The sequence below is a fragment of the Crinia signifera genome, chromosome 2, assembly GCF_055691185.1.
Source record: "Crinia signifera chromosome 2, ASM5569118v1, whole genome shotgun sequence".
Classification (NCBI taxonomy): Eukaryota; Metazoa; Chordata; class Amphibia; order Anura; family Myobatrachidae; genus Crinia; species Crinia signifera.
In genome coordinates, this window is record NC_139218.1 from 353,071,940 (window position 1) to 353,084,361 (window position 12,422).

At 44.8% G+C, this 12,422-nt stretch overlaps 1 protein-coding gene across 2 annotated transcripts in view; it reads left to right on the top strand.

Annotated features, from left to right (window-relative positions):
- Nucleotides 1-12,422, top strand: part of SPART (spartin) — a 28,537-nt gene that overhangs the window by 7,924 nt on the left and 8,191 nt on the right. For both annotated transcript variants that reach the window (XM_083169780.1, XM_083169781.1), the window contains exons 2-5: nt 1,808-2,589; nt 7,390-7,587; nt 10,848-10,986; nt 11,322-11,516. In XM_083169780.1, the coding sequence (XP_083025906.1) occupies nt 1,810-2,589; nt 7,390-7,587; nt 10,848-10,986; nt 11,322-11,516 (1,312 nt within the window). In that variant the 5' untranslated portion in view covers nt 1,808-1,809. The remainder of the gene's footprint in view (nt 1-1,807; nt 2,590-7,389; nt 7,588-10,847; nt 10,987-11,321; nt 11,517-12,422) is intronic.

A 12,422-nucleotide genomic window follows, 5' to 3' on the forward strand; every position in this document is an offset into this window, starting at 1 on the left:
CTCCCCTCGCAAGTGCCTGCATCAGGGGAAATCATTTGACCATCAAATGATTTCCCCTGCCTTCTGTGAGTGAACCAGAATCGGTCCCATGGTGCAATTTTGACTATAGTCAAAATCTAATCAAAATCGAATAGCCATTGAAGGGTTTTCAGCCTCATTCGATCCCGATGCGTGGCCCCGTGGCATCAGAATCGAATAGAAAAATAGACTGTACAGATCTGTACTATACAGATATAGTCAAAATTTAATGCTTTTTGCTTACCGTGCAATTCAGTCCTAATGGAATAGCAAGGCACTTGCACCCTGTGTACACCCTTTAAGATTATATTGTTTTTTTATAATCCTTTCATATTTTTCTTCAAAAAACAAACAAAACTATAATATATTTGATTTCCTTACAGTTGTTGCAATACAAAATTGTGTAACGTGAAATACAGGACATGCCGGGCAGGGATTTAATCAATGTCTGGGCTATTATTAGTTGTGTTGCGTAATCCCTGGCACGTATAATCCGCATGCTTGCCTAGTCTGTGTATCCTTATGGATGCTATATTTATAAAGCTGTAGATTGCCGGTATCATACTACATTTATACAGCACCAACGTATTCTGCAGCAGAGTACAACCAGGGGATTGAACACCAATATATGTTCTGCAGTAATTTACCAGTAATGCCTGGCAGGGTTACATGCATTTTGGTAGAAGAAATAATTATTTTTCTGGATTTATAAATTGTAATCTTGATATATTCCATTATGTGCACGTTCTTCTCTCTTACATCTGGGCTACAGTACACTGTGACTAATGCTGGTACACCAGGGACTGACCATGTTCTACTGGTGATCTCCTGACAGTAGCTATAAGATAAATACAGTCCCATGTACCCCTGCCCTGGAATCGATTGGTGGACAGTATCTAGTTTGACAGGCAATAGTTGGACATTGTCTATGTCGACATTGACAAAAAGGTTGACACAGGCAAAAGGTCACCCATTCAATGGTCGACACAGCAAAATGTCAACACAAGTTATTCAAGATTTTTTTTTTCAACCGAGACGTTCTTACTTTAAGATCCAAGTGGGCCTAGAGGGATAATATAATACCGAACGCAGCAAGGCACAGTGCACGTAGCATTGCAAGCGGCACATTAATACGGCATCCATGTTGACATAGAAATCAAAAACTATGAAAAATGCATGTTGACCTTTTCCTTTGTCGACTTTTTGTCAATGTCGACCATTTCTTTCTTTTTCATGTGTCGGCCTATTGCATGTCCACCGATCTTTTGGCTGTCGACCTAGACACCGTAAACCAATCCACACCCTTCCTTTACTACTACTGGCACCAGTACCCCTGCCCTCCATTTCCTTTCCTGTTGCTGGCACCTGTACTCCTTCCCTGGAATTCCCTTCTTTGGTTTCTCCTGTCCTACATGTAACTAGATGACATTGCTGGACACAGTGAATGACAGTGGTTGGTCTATGTCCTGCCACTGGGTGATGGCAGACCTGTTATTTGTTTCCCTGACATGTTATAACAATAGTGTACCATACAATGTAGTAGAAGAGCCAATGTAAGGGGGTGTGGCTATGTGCTTGTGCAAGATGCTCATTAGCATTGTACAGTATACAACAAGCCCCCAGCTACCTGCTGTACACAGACCCCCAGCTACCTGCTGTACACAGGCCCCCAGCTACCTGCTGTACACAGACACCTGCTACTTGCTGTATACATCTAGAAAGAGACAGGCATGTGTATGGCTGTGTGGTTGGGTTAATGTTCCAATAATATTTATCTTTTGTGTTCTAGTGATGGAGAAGCAGCCGCTTCCGGAGATGCAGGAAAACGCCTTAATTCGGAGCATTGAGGAAGAATACAGGAAAGCATTCCACTATATAAATAAAGGATTGAACGCAGATGAAGGCGGCCACAAGGAAGATGCCCGCAACTTTTACAGACAAGGCCAGGAAAATCTGCTCCGAGGATTGAGCTTCTCCTTGCAGGGACCAGAGTGCAGGGGTCCAGCTTGGGATTCTGCCAGGCAAATGCAAGAAAAGATGCAGGAGACCTTGGAGAACATAAACACCAGACTGAACATCTTGCACCAGAGTATATCGGGTTGCCCTGCCACGGGGTCAGCAGGTCTGTACCCATCGCTGCCACCAAAAGAGAAAGAAAGGCCAGAGCGCCCACCACCCCCTCAGGTGGCTCCACTTCCTTTAGAGCCAACCAATGGAGCCTCGTGTGTAACAACGGGAGCCATAAATCCCTGTATAGGAGGCGCAGCAGCCCCGCCAGCTTACACCCCCCAGGCCACAGATGGACATTACACCGTCTCCTATGGGACAGAGTCTGGGGAATGTTCTATAGTTGGGGACGACTTCTACTGTACGCATGCACAGCCACCCCCGGTGCAGAGTCTGGGGGTAGATGCCGAGGAGCTGATCCTCATTCCAAGAGGGGTTCAGATCTTCTATGTCACCCCAGACGGTCTGGTGAGCGCCCCCTCCTATCCAGGGTATCTCCGCATTATAAAGTTTATGGACACCACCAGTGAAATGGCTCAGGAGCGCCCCCCTGCTTTCCTCCAGGTAAGGTGCACAGCCAACCTTCAGTCTCTGGCACTGGGGCAGATGTATTAAGCCTGGAGAAGAGAGAAGGTGAAAGGAGATAAAGCACCAGCCAATCAACTCCTAACTGTCATTTTCAAACACAGTTCATTGGCTGGCGCCCCCTTTCACTTTATCTCCAGTTTATCTCTTGATACATCTGCCCCACTGATCTTTCTGCCACGACACCGTTCACCTGCTTATGTGTTTATGATTCCCCAGTCATTAAGATGATCCGGCAGGTCAGCTGACACTGTAGTGCTGACACACACAGGGATTTCCCCATTGAGAGAGTGAGCTAAGTGACTGTCAGTTTGTCACAGTCACATGCATTTACTAAAGTGTCCTTTCCCTTGTGTTGCTGCAATGGTTAGAAAGCAACCAGACCCGGTCACGTGCTGCTGCTGTGTCTGCTGCTCACGGTGTCAGATATCAGATTACTATAGACTTGCATGAGCAATGCTTTAACTTGCTGGATGAAAAGGAAACTAGAGAGTGGAAAATGCAGCTAAACAAATTGGACACCTTTCCCCACAGCCTATTGGTCTGTACATGTCCCAACACATTGATGTCCTGTTGCTCCCATGTGCAGTATTAAGAACACCAATCTCAATTTTACCAGGTACTTATGTAATATCTGGACTCCCGGTTTTCTTATGAGACCGTGTCCCCTCACGGGGCTCGCTGCGCTCGCCACGCTTCGGGCACGGTGGCTCGCTGCGCTCGCCACACTATATAAAATCAACTCCATGCGTAGTTGGATAGTAGGGGTATGAAAAAACGGGGTGCATTTAACATGGGAGTCCAGATAATACAGAAGTACCTTTTACCAGAAACAGAAGTAATCCCGCACCAGTGTGTTATATATATTATGCTGGGCCCTGGTAAACATTTTGGGGGTGTGGTCTAATCATGGGAGGCGTGCCACCTCCCGCGATTAGGCCATGCCCCCAAAAGGTTTAGGGGGTGAAAAAACACTCTCTAAAGCCCCCGTCTCCCGCGCAGCAGCAGCAGCAGAACACACCTACCTACCTACAGCATGTGGTGTGCTGACAGCAGGCTCAGCATGAGCTCTTACGCTGTCAGTGAGACGCTCATGCTTAACCTGCTGTCAGCACAGTACATGCTGTAGGTGAGTGCTGCTGCTGCTGGCCGGGAGGGATGGAGAGGGAAAGGAGGGGGTGATCGGACCAAGGTCCTCGCCAGGCCCGGTTATATTAGTGATTGCAAATCACTATTAGTGATAGTTAATAGTGATTAGCAAATCACTATTAGTGATAGTGAAATTGGGCCCTAAAAATTATGACCAATTACACACATTGATATATAATTACAACAGTCATATAACAAAAAGTTATCAGCTTCTGCTTGTTAAAATATATATAATTATATAATATACAGCTGTTGGATCATTTAGGACAAATCACAACATTCACAATGTTGACCTGCACGTATATAAATGTAATTCAACTCTTTAAGTGCATTCAGAAATCAAACATTCTGTATAAATATTTCAAAGGGGGTTTCTCCGCCATTTTAAACTTCGGACTAGTTGAAAATTGCAATTAGAACCTTGGTGCTGACAAACAGAAGCCAGTACAGAACGCTGGAAGCAAATCAACATGTTTCACCACAGAGACTTCATCAGGAGTGTGGCCTCCCACCTCTGACACAGACTATGTATAATGCCCAGGTGGTGAGTGCCAGCTCATAAGGTCACTAGCAGCAGGCTGTGGCACCACTTCCTATTATTACAGTGAGCTAAAGGCCCCCATACACCAGTCTGTTTTGGCCAATGGATGCGGGCCGAGAAATCGGGTGAAAAATAGCCAAATCGGATGTGTTTGACATCCGATCCGATCGGCGGTCCTGTGAGCATCGGATTCAGAGGTCGGACCTGCTGCACATCCGACCTTCACCTCGGCCCCGCTCCCAGCTGCAGGTAATGGGATCGCGTGCGATATGTCACATGCTGCAGCTGCTGTGAGATTAACCCTTGCCTATTAGGCAGAACCACTGTTTAAAGGCGGGTACACACTATATGATTTGTGTTAACGATCTGCACGGTGCATATTGTCCACTGTGTACACACACTATATCGTTAGCGATTCAGTGAGAACCCACTATATTATTAACAATGTGCGCTCCCGTGGGTCATTAACGATAGACCCTATGGTCTGAACATGTCAGTGACTGCATGTTCGGCGAGGGTTCGTGTGACGCCACTGAATGATATAATTAACTATATTGTTCAGTGTTTAAACCGGGTTTAACACCAAAAAACAAGAGCGCGTTGGTAGTGTCTTAACTGGACCTGTTGGGGCCTCTGCTTTAATCATTCAGGGGAAAGCTACTGTACATTTAATATTATAAGTACCCACTGGAGTGCTATGAATTACCCCCTGAGTGTGCTAAGTGGACTTGGTTATGACTATGTAATGCTCTGTGATCAGTAAATGCTGTTGATTACTTATCTGTAAGGTTGTTAGAACAGGGCAAAGTTCCTTAGTCCACCATAAGGGTGACTGGCGGGGCGCTTGACATTTAGTTAATGGACTTCCGTGGTTGCACTTCCCAGCCCTTAGATAGTACTAATGGGGATGCTGTGTGTCCGTGGCACTAGTGCTTATTAATATGCTATATTAGATCCCAGTAACATGGGCACAGAAATAGTCCTTCCCTAGCATGCTGCAGGATTTGTAATGATTACAATAGTCAGAGGCAGTGCCCTGGATGCTCGGATGCGGTCATTTGGTCTACAGCATGATGGTCGACAGTGATAAGTTGGGAATAAATCCACTGTTAAGTTCGAGGATAAATAAATGACACGTAATTACATATTTATCCAAAATAATATATTATACAATATTGCTTAATTCCGAACAGACAGAGCAGGACAGCACAGCCTCCAAAAGCATGTGTTAGTGTGAGGATAGTGTGAGGGGCGGGCCCCCAGCACTTCCCACCCTGCGATCTCTTCGATGGACAGCAACAGCTGATGAGGCTTCAAAATAGATTGAGCTGGTAGTCTTTGATTGATGACAACAGATGATAGTAGCTTGCAATTACGATATGTCACATGGATAAGTCCTTGGATACGTATACTGATTAACTATATTGTTTATTAACTTGAAATCTTCAACTTGTGTGGAAATATAACTTTTGTCCCATCCTAACAACAGTCATTAGGTCGACATGGAAAAAGGTCGACATGGTTCTAGGTCAAAAGGTTATTAGTTCGACAGTGTCTAGGACGATAGTCAAAAGGTGGACATGGGGTTTTTCACTGTTCTTTGAGCCGACGTGTGCCGACAGGCGGTATTTCATGCCCTACCGCCCACTAGGGCATGGTGGGAGAATAAAATAGTGTGCCGAGCGTAGTGAGGCACCGTGCCCGACGCATTGTGAGCGATCCGAGGGGATGTGGTGCACTTTAAACTGTGACTGTGGTGACATTCAGGTAGAAAAACTGTGAAAACCCCCATGTCGACCTTTTGACTGTCGACCTAGACATTGTCGAACTAATGACCTTTTGACCTAGAACCATGTTGACCTAATGACTATTGACCATCATGCTGTAGACCAAATGATCCCAACCCCTGGATGCAGGCAATTATATTTATTTGTCTAGCTAAATGAGAAACGTTTTAGTCCTCACATGACCACAATCAATCCATACCAAACCCCCCATACACAAATGTGTGTGGATCATTGGATCAATAGGTTGACGTCTAAAGCATGGTTGCCTACCTGACCCTCTCCATGCGGGAGAAAATGCTCTGTTCCTGGACTTCCCTGGTAATGTATGATTGCCAGCACCTGTGGTGAAACACCTTTCTTATCAATTACCTACCTCCCCACAGGTGATGGCAATCATACATTACCAGGGAAGTCCAGGAACAGAGCATTTTCTCCCTGACGGAGAGGGTCAGGTAGGCAACCATGCGGAATAGACACACGAGTCAGTAAAGTGATCCACTTTATTTGTTCTGTAGGCAGCAGCAAATCTAATGAGTATCCAAGGGGTCTATGTGCAAAGGCTTAGGCTGATATGCATCATCGCTTGGTGAACCAATTGGCTCCTAACTGCCATGTCACAGGCTGAGTTTGAGAAATTACAGGAGCTGATTAGCTATACTTAGCTGACAATGCAGCGGTTAATCAGCTCCTAATTGTGAGGCTGTGTTTGAAAAATGACAGTTAGGAACTGATTGGCTGCTGCGTTATCACTTTCCACTTTATCACTTCTCCAGGCTTAATACATCTCCCCCTATATCTCTCTCTGTTGTATCATTCTCCAGGTGATGATGCCTCTCTCTCTTTTCAGTGGATGTAGGAAAAGTACCAACCAACAAGCTCCCAACTATAATTGGAGCTGATTGGCTGGCTGTTTATCACTCTCCAGTTTATCACTTCTGAAGCGTAGTGCATCTGGGCCATAGACCCATATCCAGAGATAACCAGACCAACCACTGATTTATGGATTTGGCACATTGCTACATAAATTGCTGAAAATGCACACTACTCCTTTGTAATCATTTACTTTGGACAACTGCACCATATATCTTAAAGCAATTATATTAACTCCTACTTTGTATGTATACATATTAAAGGAACACAGTAAGAATGTGTGATTTTATATTTATAAGTATATATAAAATTGAGATTGACCAGCGGTTTCTCTCAGGTTGTAAAGGTGTAGAAGTCTGTTAATGCAAAAACCTATATAATTGTGTTGTACATGCATTATCCGTACAGAACTGACTGCTGTTTGTTTGGCAGGTGTGTGACTGGCTGTATCCATTTATGCGCGGCCAGTCCCCGGTTCTTCGCTCAAACACCGGGGTCTACATGTTCCCAGATCCGATGTCACAGGTGTCCGGCTCGTATGTGGGTGTGGTGCTCTCTGCCGAACTGCCGGCCGATGACCTGGAGCTATTTGAGGACTTGCTGAAACAGCTGTCTGATCTGAGAATCCAGGTAAGTACAAAGAAAGAAAAAGTAGTGGTCCTTTAATGAGCACTTTATTTATTATCGGCTCCCCTAAAGAGATAACTAAAGACAAGATGGACATGTTCACATTATTATTGCGTTTTATCACCTGATATGCTCTATAGAGGATGTGTCATGTCCGTACAGTGTATATTATATCCCATGAATATCGATGCAGAGATGCTCCATGTCTATGCTCTATCTAATATTTACACAGACAGCACTTTCCAGCGTAATGCCCACATCAGTAAGGGAATTCCTACCATCATTGTTATTTGGTTCTCCTCCTCCTACAAACCTGACTCTTCACCTAGGAATTTGCAGATTCTTCTATAGTCTGGATGTAACTTTTTCCTCCATTTCGATTCTTTTGAGATCCATGTTTGACACTTGTTCCCTCAGGATTGCCATTGTATATACACACCACAGACTTTCATCACCCCCTAAGACTTTATTGCCGTGCATGCTCCTCGCCTAGCTTTCAGCCTCTCCTCAGAAGCTCCATCATTTGTACTTGGCGGCTCATACCTTATTGGGGAAGGTGGGCTGCCTCTGGCCGCAGCAGGGGTGCCGCGATTCAGGCACCCCCTCCCCCAGTTGCCGCTGCCACCTCCACCGCTACCTCCTCTCCCGTCCCCGGCGCCTGTTCTGTGATGACAGTCGCCAGGACTGGCGCATGCGCAGTACAAAACATGTGTATTGCGCATGCGGCTATCTTCTAAGGGCTGCTTGGGCAACAGCCCATAGAAGCAATCTTGGTCCCGGCGCCTGTACAATGTAAGTTACAGGCACCAGGACCAGCGTGTGCGCAGTACCGATATAGGTACTGCGCATGTGCAATTGCCGTTTTTGCATGGCAGCCCGCACAAATGCATCTTGGAGGGAGGGAACACCTCCCAGTGGGACTGCCTTTGTGACTGGCAGGTCGGACTTCCAATTGGAAGTCACAGCCAGTCAGAGTGAAGCCAGAGAAGTCTCACAGACTGCAACTGGCTTCACTACAGTGGCGGATTTTAATTGAGGGGGCTGTAGCCCTGCAGCCCATAGGTAAAAACCACCACTGAGTATGTATGATCCTCCCCTAGGTTGGGTTCTCGCTTGCTCATCATGGGTTCATCAAATCTGAAACCATGAAACAACTACATCCTGGACCAAATATTTTTCCCACTCCCACTGTAGATGCCGCCCCTGCCCTACTATCCTCTTCCTGTTACCACAGTGTCCTCTCCATGTTGTCTATGGCACGGTCATGCTAATGGTTCTTTCTATATCTCTATGGTTGCACCATTAGCCCCTCTTTCATTATGAGCCCTCAGCTGTTCTGGATGCCTGCATTCATTCATGGTCAGTGCTATGACCTATGTTTATGTCCTATCTATTGTCATGATGATGACACCAAGCTGTATTCATCAGCTTAATGTTCTACCTGAATAACAATATCCATGTGCAGCACTGGTAAGCCGGCCTGACGGAAACCACCTGCTCATGGGTATGGGTCATTGGGTCGACCACAGATGGTCAACATATGCTTATGGTCAATATGGATGGAAGGTCGACACAAGCATTAGGTCGACAGTCAAAAGGTGGACATTGTTGTTTTTTTGTGTTTTTTTTTAACATTGTCGACATGGACACCGTATCGGTGCACTGCTTCCCCTCGCTACACTATTGAAATACCACATGTCGGCTCCAAAAAAAAAATAAGTGAAAAACCCATGTGAATCTTTTGACTATTGACCTAGACACGGTCAACTTAATGCCTGTTTCGACCTTCCAACCATGTCAACCTATTTCAGGAGTCAACCGAAGCCATGTCAACCTTTAGTGATAGACCCAATGCATGTTGACCAGTTGTGTGTCGACCCACCGACCGTATACCGTGCTCGTATGTATACATTTGGTTCCTATAACAACTAAAACCTATGAACACGGATTCTTCGCAAACGGCATCTTTTTAGCATTCCAGAGAACTGATATTTTTACGGAATTCCTTGCGTTGGGCTTTAGATTATTTCATAAACAGAGACACAAAACCCCTTTTGTTGTGAGCACAATTGTGTTTCTTTATCCTTTCTGTGCGAGTGAGGCTGCAGAATCTCACATGGCATGAACTGGAGAACGTCTGGTGCCGGGCACAGACCCCATATCCTTTTGTTTCAGAGCTGTGCTGCATTGTTTATGAATAAAAAGGAAAACACGGATATTTTTCAATCTTGATTGGTTTACCATGTCCATAATCTGAGGATGGCCAACAGAAACCTTCAGTGTCTTCTGCCAGATGGTGGTGTTTCTGTTTTTAATTTTTATTTTTTGCTGGATTTGTTAGGATGAGTGGTCATGGTTCTTCCTCTGCGTACATCTCCAGCAGAATTCTGAGTTGCTCGCAGTCATTCTGTGTGCATGTGCAACCTAGATCTCTCCATCGGATGGTTTGCAAAATGCAGCCTATCCACTCTCTAGGTACCAGTGCCATCATTAGTTATTCTACTGTATTCTTTTGATTAGGTCTGTAAAATGACAGACCCCCATGCCAGAATCCTGCCATCTTTATGTCTGCACTGCTCATTAATGGCATCCAAAAAGAGCATGCTGTTGACGCTCTTTTGAAAGGAGGCGGTTCCTGACCCACCCAAAGCAGAACATTATCTTCAGAGTGAGCGCTCTGTTCTGCTTCCTCAGTTGTCGTGCCACAAGGGCCTCCCCCAGCATGGTGTACATGAGACCCATCTTATCTCTACTGCTGCTTGTATGGTAACTCCATGCAAGCTCATAAACATGTTGTATTGTTGCTGGTCACACAAATCAGGGGTTTCCATAAGTAAACAAATAAAAAATATAGACCATAAAATCAATTAAGCTATTTTTTGACACCGAACCACCTATTAACAGTAGAGGGGTGATGGGCACTGGTCATGAAGTAGTTAACAAAACATAACATAGATGGGGAATGATGATATATAGTGTTCATTCTAGCACCTGCCAACTTTGAAATCCCATGCAGTTCCTCTTCCCTGCCTGGGGTGTCGCTGTCTGGTGTGGTGTTTTTAGCACAGGTCTGGTTTGCCTATCAGTGCTGATATACAGACCACCCTGTGCTAGAAGTACTACAGCAGACAGCGACACCCCAGGCAGGGAAGAGGAACTGTACGGGTTTTCAAAGTTGGCGGGTGCTAGAATGAACACTTATATAAATGTCTGTTTATCCATATGGCAGTAATTGTGATTAAACTTTGTGTCTGCTATTCAAGCCATCTGACGCCTCCGGTGAAGTCATAGATCTGACCCAAACGATACATATAGTTCCTATACCTGAACCTGAGCCAGAACAAAAGGAGAAGGAAGACCTGCCCCCATGGAGTGAGAAGGTTGCATCAGGAATCCTCCAAGGTAAGAAAGCAGAGCAGGAGCCAATCCTTCTGTTTCCATGACGATTCCTCTTGTGCTTTCTTCAGTGAAGGTCAGGAAGGCGAATGACATTTAAGACCTGTTGGGTCGATTTGAATAATGGACCAGCTTGTAGTTATCTCTGTATCCAGTTGCTAAGATGCAGGGTCAGATTTATTATGCGCACGTACTGGCTCTTGAAAGCAAACAGAATGAGGGCAATAAAATGTGTGATTTAATGTGCTTTAGATGCTGAAGGCTTATAGGAAATTGTTTTTATTAAATATGATTATGAATCACTCTGTAAGAGAACCTTGTCAACGTGTTTGCTCTTCTAGGGGCCTCTTGGCTAAGTTGGGGTTTGGCGAAAGGAGCTGAGCTGACCGAGAGAGCAATCCACAAAGGTGCTACTAAAATAAGAGAAAACCTTCAGCCTGAGGATAAACCTGTGGAGGTCAATCCCACCGTGGCCAGAGGGCTTCACGTGGCTAAGAAAGCCACCGGAGGAGCAGTTAAAGTCAGCCAGTTCCTTGGTAACAAAAAATGGTTTTTCATTTATGATATATTGTGTATCTGTACATTTGTCATATTTCTGTTCATCTCAATTACATCATGTACATTTTTCCCAGTCCATTCTGTTGGAACATTTGGCGTATTCAAAGCAGTCACAGGATGTTCCCTCAGAACCAGGGATAACATTTAATAGCCTGTGAGTTGCAGGCTGTACAAGACATTGGGGGGGTTATTCTGGTTCACTCGCAAAGGCAAATTCCTTCTCAAATATGCACTGCAGGGGGGCAGATGTAACTTGTGCAGAGAGAATTAGATTTGGGTGGGGTTTCTTCTTCCAATGATATCTATATTGCAGTGTAAAAATAAAGCAGACAGTAATGTCCCTGCACAGAAACAAAATAACTCACCCAAATGTAACTCTCTCTACACATGTTACATCTGCCCCGCCCCCCTCCCTGCAGTGCACATGGTTTTGTCCATTTGAGAAGGAATTTGTCTTTGTCAGTGATCCAGAATAAGGGCCATTGGGGCAGATGTATTAAGCATTAACAAGAGATAAATGCAAGTGTGATAAAGAGAGATAAACGTCCACCCAATGACATCCCAACTGCCATGTTACAGGCTGTGTTTGAAAAAAGTCAGCAAGGAACCAATTGGCTGGACGTTTATCTCTCTTTATCACCCTTGCATTTATCTCTTGTTAAGGCTTAATACATCTGCACCATTGTGTGAGCCTGCCAAATTTTTACTATGCAATTGTTGACACTGCTAAAATAACCTGTTTTTTTGCTGTGTAAATAATTGATGCTTTTAAAATACAGGCATTGAAACACAAAGTCCCGCACAGACTGCAAGTTAATTACAGGCTATTCAATTTCACCTCATAACATCTCCAATTTGTTTTTCTGTTAACTTTTCTATCATGT